The sequence below is a fragment of the Peromyscus californicus genome, unplaced genomic scaffold (genome assembly GCF_007827085.1).
Source record: "Peromyscus californicus insignis strain IS unplaced genomic scaffold, ASM782708v3 Scaffold_7__1_contigs__length_154581171, whole genome shotgun sequence".
Classification (NCBI taxonomy): domain Eukaryota; kingdom Metazoa; phylum Chordata; class Mammalia; order Rodentia; family Cricetidae; genus Peromyscus; species Peromyscus californicus.
In genome coordinates, this window is record NW_026294595.1 from 149,940,176 (window position 1) to 149,954,452 (window position 14,277).

The following is a 14,277-nucleotide window of genomic DNA, read 5'->3' on the forward strand; positions in this document are numbered from 1 at the left end:
ACCAGAGAAACTTTCTGACTGCATCTCACTGCCTGAGGGAGGCTCCTATTCCATTGGTCTGAAGTTCTGCTGCTCCAAACCTGCCTCTATTGCCCATTGCCCACCCAGCATGATACCACTGACCTTGTAATTGTTTACTTGTGTCTTTACCAGGCAGGAACACAGTAAATATTTGAGATAACCAGGTTGAAAATACATTAATCTAATTTTAGTCTTGAGAGAGTATGTGGTAATTATTACTTTTAATACATTTTTAATATTTGCAAGCAAATGTGCCTTTTGGGAAAAAAATTCAAAATCCAGAGAAGCAATCCCAAGATTAGGGATAATTCTCTGAATGTTCAGAAGTACTGTCTTCTAGACAAGATCAGGGACATTTTTTTCAGGAGGCCTTAAAAGCTCAGCAGCAGCTCCTGGGACAAGTCCATCAAGCAAGGGGTCTGTCTAAAAGTTGCAGCCACATCATAAAAATCAGACTTCATACAAATGTCTGTATCTTCCACTCCTCTCAAGTTATCAGAAGTTCTGAGAACATGGTACTCACTCTCTTGAGTGACCATGGGTGGCCAGAGAGGAGTAGTAGCCACCCTGGTAGGGTGAGAGCTGTACTTTGTAAATGTCTCAGTCCCCATCTCTCTCCAGCATTGGATTTTCATCTATGTTTCTTAGATGTGTTATATGCCTACCTCCAAAGACACTTGAATTTGATAGTTGACCTTGTGGGAGCCAAGAGAGGGCATCTCTATTAGAGAAGTTCTTTATGAGTGCCTTAAAGGTGAACATGTAGAGTTGGGCAAAAGGGAGCAAGGAAGTTCTAAGCAAGGGCCTTGTTTTAGTTTTTAATTGTTTGATAAAATGCCATGACCAAGGCAGCTTATAAAAGGAAGTACTTAATTGGGGGCTCATGGCTCCAGAGAGTTAGGGTCAGTGACCATCTTGTAGCAACCAAGCAGGCAGGCATGGCACTAAAGCAGTGGCTTATCTCCTCATTCATCTATCTAGCTACTTATCCACCCATGTATATATCAGTCATCTATCCCATCCATCCATCTATCCATCCATCCATCCATTTATCCATCCACTATGTGTCTGTCATCTATCTCTCCATCCATTCATATAGTGTCAGTCATTTATCTCATCTATTCATCCATTCATCCATATATCTATCAATCATCTACTCCATCTATCTATCATCTCTCTCTCTCCTATCCTCTCTCTCTCTCTCTCTCTTGCTTACTTGCTTGTTTTCTGGTCTCACCAACCCGACTGCCTAAATATTTTAAGTTTTTTGAGACAAGTGCTTGAACTTATGTTCCTCCTGTCTCAGTCATCTCAGTGTGGGACTATAGGCATGTACTACCTACCATGCTTGGCCCAAATAGTTCTCTTTCTTTAATTATTTGTTTGTTTATTTATTTATTTGGGTGCTTGGGATTAAACCAAGGGCCATACAAATGCTGGCCAAATGGTTACTACTATGCTATATCTCTAGTCACCACTTTTATTTTCATAATAGAGCAACCATCTTTAATTTCAATGACTCATTTTCTTCCCTCTTCCCTTCCATTGGGAGAACTTAGAAGTCTCTTACTAACCATGATCACACATTTTCTTCTGTCATTCTCCACCTTAGGTTTCAAATTCCAGCCTTTTCAAATTCTGCCTTTTATTTATGGTGTGAATTATAAATAGATGCTCTGAGTTTTGCAGGTGGCCACCTGGTTGCCCTAATGTGACCTATTTGTCTATTTTGATGCAAATATCACACCATTTTGATTATACCACCTAACCCCAGGATTTTCTATATAAGGCTGATGAATTCAAAACAACATAGTGCTTCTATCAGAATAGACAAAGACTGCTTGGAGAAATAAGGTGGAGAGGGACTTTTGATAAGATTTTAAGGAAAATCAACGGAGAAAAGGAGAAGGATGATCTTTTCAACCTATAGTATCTCCCTGGTAAGTGGAAGGAAGCCTTGAGAGGGAATCCCATGAGACTCTGCTCTAGGGAGCAATGGCTTCCTCACACAATGTCCATCAGGCTATACATTTGCCCAGGGTTTTATTTGAGATATAAATCTAATTAATGTTCTCTCATCTTGACCAGAAAGTCCATAGCCTCCTGTGTGGTCTCTTCTTCATTGACATCCTGTCTTTATTGTTCTGATTTTTAAATCTTTTATTACATGTATTTGTTTGCTCTGTGTCTGTTGAGGTCAGAGGACAATGTACAGAGCAGGTGCTCTCCTTCCACTGTGTGGGTCCTGAGGATGGAACTCAGCTTGTCAGACTTGGTGGCAAGCACCTTTACCTGCTGAACCATCTTGCAAGGCAGGTCTACTGATACTTAAATGTAGTTGTTCATGGATATTGTTTTATCTCCAATAAGTTTAAATAATTTTCAGACCTGCTTGGTAAAAATCTGCTTTGTTCTCTTGCTCTTTATTCTTATTTTCAAACATGTGTGTGTGTGTGTGTGTGTGTGTGTGTGTGTGTGTGTGTGTGTGTGTGTGTGCTGTATATATACGCATGCATGTGGAGGTCAGAAGTTTCTTTTTTTTTCCTTTTTTTTTTTTTAGGATTTATTTACTTATTATGTATACAGTGTTCTGTTTGCATGTATCCCTGCAGGCCAGAAGAGGGAGACAGATCTCATTACAGATGGTTGTGAGCCACCATATGGGTGCTGGGAATTGAACTCAGGACCTCTGGAAGAACAGCCAGTGTTCTTAACCTCTGAGCCATCTCTCCAGCCCAAGGTCAGAGGTTTCTATCCAGCCTTTTACTTAGAGTATTTCCACCTCATCTTTTGAGGTGGGGTCTCTCACTGAACTTAGAGCTCATGAATTCAGCTTGGCTGTCTGGCCAGCACAGTTCCCTGTCTACACCTCCCCAGCTCTGGGACTGCAGACTCTCACTACCCACTGCACCAGACTTTTTGTGCTGGTGTTGAGGATCTGAACTGAGTGAGTTCCTGTGCTTAGCATGGCAAGTGCCTTTCTGACATAGTCATCTCCCCAACCCCACAATCCTTTTCTTTTTAAATCACATTTTAGAATTGGCTGAGTTTGCTCTTGAAGATCCCAGTGTCTGAAGCCTCCATGTCTGCCTGTTTTACTTATTAACTCTCACTTCCAGCATCTGAATCCCTCATGTTCATGGTATGGGAACATAGAGACTTGAGTGGAAAGCACTATTCTCGTGGTGGATGGGAGAATGCTTGATTTACTTCTGCTAAGTACCTGTCAGAGTCTAGGCTAAGTGAAGTTCTTGACGTCTCAGGCCCTATGAATTGAGGACGGTCTCTTCTCTTTATAAAATTGACTGGAGAGACACCCCCGCCCCCGTATCTCCGGGGCAGGATGTGGGGGTGGGAGCACTCACTTCTTAGTCACTTGTGTGGTGAATGCATGGCCTGATGTTGCCTCAGCTCTCTACAGCAGCAGAAACTGACCCTTGACTTCCATTAAAGTCCTGTCCCACCTGAACAAGGGAATACACCCAGAATTCACCTAGTCTGGTAAAACCATTGGGATGAAAGCAACCTTACCCACCCAGGTTTTCTGTCTTGTGAATTTTAACTGTTTTGTACCTTCCAATCAGTCTATTAATACATTTAAGTATATTTAATTTTTAAGAACAACTTGGTTGGGGTTGGAGAGATGGCTCAGTGGTTAAGAGTACTGATTGCTCTTCCAGAGGACCTGGTTCGATTCCCAGCATACATGTGGCAGCTCACAACTCCAGTTCCAGGGGATCTGAGCTCCAGATCCAGGGGATCTGACACCTTCACACAGACATACCTGCAGGCAAGATACCAATGTACATTAAATAAAAATAAATCATTAAGAAAAAGAACAAAACTGTATTTTCAGTGTCAGGAAGGTTGTGATATGACTAGATGTCAGGTCAGGAGTTCTCACTTGATTTCCTGTGCCTTATCATGAAGAAGTTTTTTGCTGGGCATGGTAACACACAACTTTAGTACCAGCACTCAGAAAGCAGAGGCAGGTGGATCTCTGTGAGTTTGAGGCCAGCCTGATCTACAAAGAGAGTTCCAGGGCAGCCATGGTGCTATACAGAGAAATCCTGTCTCAAAAAAAAAAAAAAAAACAAAACAAAACAAAAGGGGGGGAAAGACCTTCTTTTTATTCTTATTATTTCTTAAGCTGTGGTTTCACTAATTTGACCAAGCTGATCTCAAACTTTTGATCTTCCTGCATGAGTTCCTGAGAGCTGGGATGGTATGTGAGAAGTTGCACATTTTGATATATCCACAAGGCTATCTTTTCTTCTTCAGCTACCCCATTGTTGGTCTTGTCTAAGAAGCCTTCCCTAACTCTCAGTCTCCTAATGTCATGAGCATATAAAGACTCCTTCTGATATTTTTTCTAACATACGTAAATACATGCATTTATATATATGGAAGGATTTGGTTTGCTTTTTGTGTCCTAGACAACCAGGGAGCATGGATCAAATGTGATTTTTCATTTGTTTTAGCAACTAGGTATGACTTTATATTTTTGAAACTACATATATGCTTATGTATTGCTCATGCATATTCCACATATAGAGATTTTGTTTGATTGGAAAACTCTAATACATTATGTGGAATTTACATAAAAACCTCTCAGATCCATATATAAATTGTTGGTCCCTCATCTGTTTGCTGTTTTTAGCTCCTTGTTTATACTTGAAGTTCATCTCAGGGCTTTCCATTCTGTTTAATCTCTCTCTCTCTCTCTCTCTCTCTCTCTCTCTCTCTCTCTCTCTCTCTCTCTCTCTCTCTCAACAGTGTAATGAAAATGGCTGTTTCATTAATGCAACTACACATGTTAAAGGATAGGGAGTCAAAGGCACAGGGTCTGTCTGGAGAGTAGAAATGAAAACACATAGAAACTTCGTGCTTGTATGCCTAATTACTCCTGTGTTAACTTGAGGCCTGGAGATTCACAAAGTTCTCAGAATCCATCTGTGCTGGGCCTACAGCAAGCACTGGACCGTGGAATTGGGTTTTATTGATTAATTTGTGGCGGTGTACAAGCACGAAGTGCTCAGAGGCTTGGCTGAGGAAGTTTTCAGCAAATGCTATATAGATAGCCCCAAGTGATGGGAGATGGGTGAGGCCGTGTGGGAGAATGGCATACTCATCACTAGAGGAGTGAGGCTCACCCCAGGCCCTGAAAACAGGATTCTAGTCATCATGAGGGTCTTCCTTGTGCATTTGCTGTTCCTGTTGAGGGATGTGCAGCTGTTCTTCAGTCATGAGGCAGTTCATTCAGTTAGAGAAGTCTACGAGGTATAGGGACATAGTCAGGTAGATGGTGGTCCTGAGCTCACATAGGCTCTGCTGCACAAGTATCTGAGCCCCCTTGACCTGTCAGCCACAGAAGCAGAGCTTTGAGCATGGTCACAGACATCTCTCAGCTTCTACTCTTTGCTTTGATATGTCCTTGGGGCTGTGACAGGAGCTTGGAGACACAAATGGCAGGATGGAGCGTGGTCTTTGTCTGGGTGAGCACATGTGAGGCTGGCCTACATACCAACCTGTCAGTTCCCCTTAGATAGCTAAACACGCAGTGATGTTTAGAGGAACCAGGGGTTAATACTTTCCAACCAGTGTCAAGATTCATGACAACAACCTCAGCCTTCCCCTTTCCTGAGTCAACCAAGGGCCTCCAGTCCAAACTGAAGCCTCTGAGCTCAGTAACTTAACCAAACAGTTTTTAGGAATTTCTACTGGACTGACCTGGGCAAGAAATGCTCCCCATGACTGAGCTCCATAAGACCGAGGAAGAAGTGGACCATGAAGTGCATAAAGACCCAAAGGATAGAGAAGCAGCTTGCATGGAGCCTGAGTCCAGTTCAACATCCAAATCTAGAGGGGCTTCTTTTTAGAAGTATAAATGAGAAAACGGATCAGCTCTGTGTTGCAAATTAGATGTGAACTTGGAAAACTGAGTTGATCTTAAATTCAGCCTTGAGGAAACAAAACGAGAAGGAACAGATCTAACATCACGTACGAGGTTGACATGTACCTACTATCAGTCACATGCGTGCTTGAGGTCCTTCAAACCAAAGCAAGCATTTGGAGGAGAAGGGCACTCACATCCAAACCTTGAGTGGGATTCTTTAGAAAATGGAGCTTGAGGTGAGGGTTTAAGGCTAAGTGACTAAGGAGGGTGAGCTCTTAGGAGGACAGGAAGGCTGTGAGGAGGAGGAGGAGGAGGAGGAGGAGGAGGAGGAGGAGGAGGAGGAGGAGGAGGAGGAGGAGGAGGGCAGGGAAAGGGGAGTAGAGATATGTTGTAATGATAATGTTGTAATGTAATGGGGGCCTCAGCCTGGGCCCCCAGGGACTCTAGAGAGAGAATTGTACCATTTAGATTGTCCTACTTAGAGGTAAGTGTGACTGAACCACCTCATCCTATACCACCCAGTCTGCCACAAGGGAGTGGAGGTGAGGTGGGAAGCTTCCCAGGCACACATAAGCAAGTTGAGTCCCCACTGACCCCGAAGATATGCGTGTTCCCCCACCAATAGAAGGGGAAGAGTTGTGTAGCCCTGAGGGAGAACTGTTAGATGTTGCCTCACAGCACCTGGCATGCCTTGGGGGTCCCTGAACGACAGGAGATGAAGAACTGCCTACCCAGGCTAATTTTCTGAATGCAGCTGCTTGGGAGAGGGGCTCCATACAAAGACTCCTCTGGGAGGACCAAAGCAAGATAGGAACAGCTCCAGCCAACAATAGCACCAGGGTCCACGTGGGCTCTGCTCAAGAATGACGGGGCCCAGATCCCTCTTTGGTAAGATTGCCTTGGGGGCCAGGAACTCTCCTGACAGTCCCCCAGCAACTTTGATTGAGTGACAGTCCCCAAGGTTCAGGTTATGTGCCTGCCATTCTTACTGCCTGCAAAGGGGCAAAGGTGAGCCTGCACACTTTCTGGCAGCACGTTCCCCACAAGTCCCACTTTCCTTCCTTCCTTTGTCTGTGTGCTTTGAAATCACTGCTGGAGCTCCAGTGGGTTTGGGGGTGGGTATGAGTGACATAGCAGCCTGCCCTCCCTCCCCTGTTGGCGCTCTGGGGAATTTATGGTCTTGACAAATGGGACAGAGGCTTCAGGGAAAGGAGCCAGGTACCCCCACCCCAATTCCCAGGGGCGACAGCTCCTGATCCAGGCGGGCAAGACAAGTTTTTTTCAAATGTAGACACCTGGAAAGATGAACAAAGAGCCAGTGTCTTATTGTCGGTGGCAGAAAAAGTCAGTATCTGAGAGGATGCTGCATTCTTCAGCCCTTATTTAAATAAAATTCTGCAGTTAGCCCCTGTGACTAGGTCCGGTGCCTGGGTCTTAGCAGAAGCTCAAACAAGGCAGGAGAGTAGCTACGCATGTTGCCTCTTCTCCAGGTCTGTGGAGCTCCATGTGAGTCAAGAGCTTGGAAACTGAAGCCTGTACAGGGAGGGGGCTCCCACAAGGATCTGCAAACAGTGCAAAGAGCTTTCAAACAAGCTTAAGGCATGTGGCAGTGAACCTTCATCTCAGTTTGCTTACCTGCAAGATATGGGTGCTAGACCAGATGGCTGGTCCACTTAGGGCTTTCCTGCTTGTCAGTAGAGCACTGGGAACCTGCATCCTAAGAAAGGGGTGCAAGTTCATTAGCAGGTTACTCGCTGGATACATGGCATGCATTACAAAGGGCACGTGCCAAGAGGAGTGTACAATGCCCATGACAATAAAGTGAACTCCCAGCCCTTTCTCTTGCCCCATCTTTGTGATGAGTTCCTCTGGGTTGTGAGTGACATTTTGTTTTGGGGACCACTAGATCAGATGATCTGGAAGGGGCTCTCTGATGGGGAATCTGTGCAGACCTCAAGATGCAAGCTGCAAACACCACCCATGATGGCGGCAGTGACCACAAACGGCTCTTAACACAACTGTAGTTTACATGCTCAGTAGCCCCAGGCGGGTAGCAGCTATCATGCGGATTCATGCTGATTATAAAACATTTTCATCTTTGCACTAAGTTCTGTCCAGCGATCTGGTCAGCAAGTAGCGAAGGACTCGAATCTAACATCAGTATCTACCCACAGCATCATTTTCCCAAGCTGTTCCTAAGCAGCATGAATAACACTGAAACCTGATCTCAGGCTGGGGATGTGCCTCAGTGGGCAGAGTGCCTTCCTCACATGAAGTCCGGGGTTCCAGCCTGGGCACCGCACAACCCAGGCATGGTGGTGCTCACCTGTGATCTTAGCACTCAGAAGGTTGAGGCAGGAGAATCAGAAGTACAAGCTCATCCTCAGCTAAGTAGGAAGTTCAAGGCCAGGCTGGGCTCCGTGAGACCATGTTTCAAAACAAAATGTCAACCCCATCTCACTTAGTCCCTACACCGCCTTGTGAGTTGTGTGATTTCAATCCTCACATCCTGTGGTTAGAAGATGAGTTGGGAGAGTGGGGTGAGGAGAGAAGGTGAGTGGGTGGGGAGTTGCTCAGAGCTGGTCAACTTCAAGTCTAGCCCCAAGTTTCCCAGCTACCCTCAGGGCCTCTCTGGCTTTCCTGGTACATGCTAAGCATGCACTACTCTGCCCCACAGATATGAAGGACGTTTCTGGCAGAGAGCCAAACGACTGTGCAAGCCACCCTGGTTGTCAAGAAGAAGCTGTCTCCCCCAGCAACTTGAGGGGTTGGAGCCACGAGGGACCCTTGGGACGGCTTCATCAGAAGTGGCAGGTAACACTTTCCCTGGAGGTGAATCCAGCTGAGGAGCACAAAGGCACCAGGCTCTGGCATTTGTGTTGGGATAGTAGTAAATGGGCAGGCGCCAGGCCAGATCCAGAGGGGTCACGTGTGTGAAGGGCCATGATGAGGTTTTTATCTGTGAGACAATCAGTACCAACCTATGGAAATGGCATGGGGTAAGATGTCAAGATGCCAGTTCTGGGCGGTGCAAACACAGCCCGGCCAGGCCAGGTCACAACAGGCCCTGTGTGTACAGGTACAAATCCCGTCTGGAATCCGGGAATGATCTGGGAATGTACACACTAGGACTTCTGATGCTTCTACCTCCACCATCTGTAGACAGGAAGTGAGCTCCGTTCTTTGCACAACGCCATCATTGTAAGGCTCTGAGGAGGAGGCAGTAGGGGCTGTGGTTGGTGTTGGAGCCCACGGATAGGATGATAGTTCTGTGAGAAGTACATGTCCAATGCTTACCTGGGCAGCAGTGAGGACCAGGCTCAGAGGAAAATGTCACCTGAACTCACAGAGGCTACTTCCTGGAAAAGAGATGTTTCAAGCTCCCATCCCTGAGCAGCTAGGACAAGTCAGTAAACGCCTCTGGGCCAACATGTCTCCTTCCTTCCACCCAACAGTGATGACACCAGACTTGGTCTTGCTTGCAGAGACTTGCCTTGGAAGAATGGAGCTACCTGGGAGAGGCTGTGGGGCCCATCTGGCCAGCAGCATCTGAATTACCATCTCTTTGTGTCTGGTTGTTGACTGGTTGGTTCAAGGGCTGACCCTGGGCTTTGTCCTTAGGACCCATGGTGGGGCATTTACCTCATCTCTGTATAGCTCCAGCACCCCCTACAGGCAAAGGGCACTTGCTCCACCCTTCTTCCCCCCCTACCCTGTCCCCAAAGTCTTCTCTTCATGTAGAGAGGAAGATGAGGCCTAATGTTTTGCTACTCAGAATCAACCCGATGTAGGTATTCACTCTTACTATTGGATGGCCAGCTGCTGATGGCAAAATGCTGCTTTTATGAAAGAATTTCAAGGGGAAGGCTGGCTTGCAGAAGGATGAAGGAACTCAACCCTACTTTTTCTCGGTTGCCCATGGCACTCATCTTCATCTCCATCCCTTTGTTCCTTATTCAGTGAAATCAGCTACTAGGCTCAGTGATATCTTCCGTGGAGGACATCTCAGAGCTACATATGGGTTTGTCTGTGTATCAGAACTAGAGAAAAGTCTTCCATACAAGGGCCACAGGATACTATGTGACTATGCCTTCTCAGTGTGCCTTCATATGACAGTATTGATGGCATCTGTGCTTTCTAGACTCTTAGGGCATGCCTCTTCTCATTCTTTGAGAGGTTCTTCAATTTGCATCCCATTGTTGGGAACCCAGACCTCAGAGCACTGGAAGGTGAGGAGATATAGACAGAGGAGTCCCACATTGAAGGGACCTCATGCCAGAACCATGGCCCCTGCTGTCTGGCTCTTCATTCTTTGTTTCCATGTGCCCCATCCTCATATGTTCCCATCAGAGTTTGGTTCTAGAATTTTTCTTCCTGTGGCACGGAGCTCCAGTAACATCTCTGATTGGCCTCTGCTGCTGATCTGTCAGAGAGCTGATGGTCATGGCTGTCTGTGGACAAGAGGTTGCCAGCAGTCACAGGTGAACTCTGCCAGTTGTCCTCCAGAATGGACGTCTCCAGCTCTCTTCCCAAACAACTTTGGAATGGTGACTCCAGCTGCTTCGGATGCTTACACCAGCCTGGTTACAGCCCTAGGCTCCGTGCTGTGCAGGTGGGAGGGCCAAAGAGAATCCCTGCTCTTGATAACAGGGAAGACAGGTTGGCTGGCTCCTTGTCCATCTTTGACCACACTGGGAATGGCATCAGTGACCTGTTCACTTCCCCATGGAGGATTTTGACTGTAAATTCAAGACACATAAGGTCTGGCCTATAGACCCGAATGCTCAGGATGCGATCACAGTGGCTTCTGGGTGCAGCCTTACTTTGCAACATCCAAAGTAGCCAATGATGTTGGTTGTTAATACACATGTGTGTGTGACAGTGGCATGTGCAGAATGCTGAGTGAAAGAGAGACCCATGGTGACTAGTGCCCGTGCTGAGAGGAGGAATCTAAAGCCACTCTCGTGAGTCTTGGTAGGAGGCTCCCTTTGGAGAGCAGGGTCTTTTTCTGGAAAGGTGGGTGTGCCTTTCTGGCTGGGTATTGGGCATGTGAAGGAGACCGGCCAGGAAGGAGGAGTGTGGGGAAGAGTGTAGGAGCTGCCCTGTGGGGTGATCCAGGTAAGGGTGCGTCATCATCTAGCATGCTTATTGGGTGTAGGGAGCTTGTGCTTGTTTCCCGTATAATACCATCACAAGCCTGGTGCTTCCTATTCCCTCACGGTTCTCCCAGGCAGCCCCGGAGCCTCATGCTCCCCAAAGGTTCAAAAGAGAGGCTTCTCCCTGTTCTTCAAGCCCCATGATCCTAGTTTCTTTGGTCTGTGGCCTCATCTTTCCAGTAGTTGACTCCATTTTCACGTGACCTTGTCTCCTGTATCACCATAGGTAGAACCACCCTCAGCTTTTTACTTACAAGGACACCTGTTATTGTGTTCAGGGTCCTCACTAACCCTAGAGTCACCTCATCTTAATTAATTAATAAGTTCTGCAGACCATCATTTTCACAGATCCCCAGGGGTGTTCAGGCCTTTGTAATTCACCCCCATCCAGTCTCACATAAGCGGTTGTAACTGTCTTTGAATGAACAAAGAGTATGGTACGTGTGGACATCAGTGTGTAGACAGGGACATCACTTGGGGTCTCCTTGATAGTAAACACATTTACCAGAACATTCCAGTTTGCCTAAGCCATAAGAACAGACTCACAGGGCTGGGAAATTGCTCCCTAGGTAAAGTGCTTGCTGGGTAAGGGTGTATGTCTGAGTTCAGTTCCTGATACCCAAATGAAAAGCCAGGCACGTAATCTCAGCACTGGGGAGGTGGATACAGGAGACTCTCTAGGGTTCACTGAGAAGCCAGTTTGGCCAAATTGATGAGCTACAGGTTCAATGAGAGACCGTGTCTCAAAAGACAAGGTGGCAAGTAATTGCAGGGGACACTTGATGTTGACTTCAGGCTTCTACCAATATCTAATAACACTTGTGTGCGTGCACATGCACACGCGCGCGCGCACACACACACACACACACACACACATACACTAGTCCCCACCTCCACCCACCCTTAGCAGCAGGCTCTGTAATACCTTGGGATGCAGGATTCTCAGACTTCAGGTAGCATCCCTCTCAGGAACCTTGGGACAAATCAGTGTCCCTTTCAAGAGAAGGCTGGGGGACTGGCTGGGAGAGCCATAGGCAGGACCTCAGCATGTGGCTTGTGGGCTGAGTAGACATACAGCTCAACATTCCCCTAAAGTGTGCCTAGCCTTATCCTGTGGCCCCAGCCTTGGGAATTATGTAAGGCAAAGAAAAGAGCACCTACCCTCTGCAGGCCTTCCTAGGCCCACCTGGGAAGTGCTGGCCCTGCTCATGGGCATGCATGCACTGACTTAACCATGAAGATACAGGGGTCTTAGGATGATCAGAGCAGCCTTAGAGAGCCACTGTCTCTTTGATCTCTTGAAAAGCTCTTCTTGACCTAGAGGGAGGCTCTGTATCCACCCAGCAGGATATTTGTGAGGCCCTAGGCATCCCCCCATGTCCCTCCATTTGGGAGTAATCTACTCTCTATAGTCCAAACTCAACAGTAGCCTGCCATGACTTTGGTACAGTCCCAAGAACAAAGTTGTAGGCTAATGAATAAGACCAGGTCTCAACAGAAACAGAAACCAAGGATTGAGGGTGCTAAGTTAATTATCCCAGGGGGAATTGCTTGCACCCCATGTAGGTAACAGTACCCTGAACAGCCTGCAGGGCTCTCTGGTGTCTGCTCTCTTTTGTCTGATCTTTGAGCAGCAGGCTGAGCCTGGGGATGGGGTCCCTAGTGCCCATTTTCAAAGGCCTCCTGCCCCTGCAGTTAGGAAGAGCCGGAAGCATGGCCACTGCAGGGCAGGTGTGAACCTGCAGAGTGAGGTCTACATACTGGCCTGGGAAGAATTAATCACTGTGTGTCTTTATTGAAGTGTCAGAGAGGACCTCAGAAGGGGTGGCAGGGCAGCCCAGCAAGCTGGAGTTGACAGAGTATGATGGACACTTGAGTTGGGGGATGGGAAAGCATGTCAAAATAAACACTGCTTGGAAACCAAGGGGCCAAAGGATTTCATTACCACTGCTCACTAGTATGTCCATGCTAGAGAAGTGAAGGGCACTCAGAATTGAAAGGTGTAGAAGACAAAATGCTCTAACTTCAAAGGAAGCCAGGCAGGGCCTTGGTGGTCCGCCATTTATAAATAAATGACTGTGCTGAGTGTCCTTGACAGAGTGGGTGCTGGACGGAGAGACCTGAGCTGATTCCCAGTGATCAAAATGACTTGGGAGTGTGCCTGACACTATGTATGCAACTGTGGTGTGTGAGTACTTATAACTGTGAGTATTGTGATTATGTATGTACCTGTGGATGTGTGTATCTGTGACTGTGTGTTACCTGTGATTGTGTGTACTTTTGACTGTGTAGGCCTACAACTGTGTGTGCCTATGACTGTGTGTACCTGGGACTGTGTAGAGTGTGTGCCTGTGACTATGTGTACCTATGACTGTGTGTGTCTGTTTGAGGGTGAGAGAGGAGGAACTTACATCCCAGGGCAGAGCGATATGCGGTGACTTGTGTGGGCAGTCCAAAAGCCTAGAATTGGAGAAAACTGATGGAATCAAAAGAAGAACTGGAGAATCTCACTGTTTTGGGATGAGGAATTTGCTGGTTCAAAGATAGGAAAATCACAGCTTTTGGTCCTGGAGGCTCCCAAGAAATATACATTTCCAAATACTGGTCAAGAGCACACATATCCAAGTTAGACTTAATATTTTTTCTTAGTTTTTGAAGTCTCTTCCTGTCAATAACTTAGGATGAGACAGAGTAAGAGGATGTTTTTAAAAATATTTTTAAAGATATTTGATTTCTCTCTAAACCATTCCAATAGCTCAGAGTTAATCACTCCGATTAACAGATGGTGTGGGATGAAGCTATCTGTAAGCAGAAGGCCAGTGAACTTAGCAAGGAGGGAGACCCAAGGCAAAAGATTCTACACTGACTCCAGGCTGTGAGATACTCCTGAGAACAGAGCCCTTTTTAACTTCCTTAAACCTAAACCCAATGCTACCTCAGCCAACTGTTCAGCAAGGCAAAGAGGGATCTAGAACTTCCTAGGTAGATACAAGACTTTCCAGGCCTCCCAGTCCAGTAAATGTGAAGACTGTGTATGTATCTGCGTGTGTGTATCTGTGTGTGTGTGTGTGTGTGTGTGTGTGTGTGTGTGTGTCTGTGTCTGTGTCTGTGTATGTATGTGTCTGTGTGTATATCCAATCACGAGAAGCAGTTATATAGATTTAATCGCACAGGCTTGAACTATCTCATTGAAAAGACTGGTTT

The 14,277-nt window shown here is 46.5% G+C and overlaps 1 protein-coding gene across 2 annotated transcripts in view; it reads left to right on the forward strand.

Annotated features, from left to right (window-relative positions):
* Positions 1 to 14,277, forward strand: part of Znf831 (zinc finger protein 831) — a 107,871-nt gene that overhangs the window by 48,713 nt on the left and 44,881 nt on the right. For both annotated transcript variants that reach the window (XM_052723863.1, XM_052723862.1), the window contains one exon: positions 8,595 to 8,731. In XM_052723863.1, coding sequence (XP_052579823.1) covers positions 8,595 to 8,731 — 137 coding nt within the window. The remainder of the gene's footprint in view (positions 1 to 8,594; positions 8,732 to 14,277) is intronic.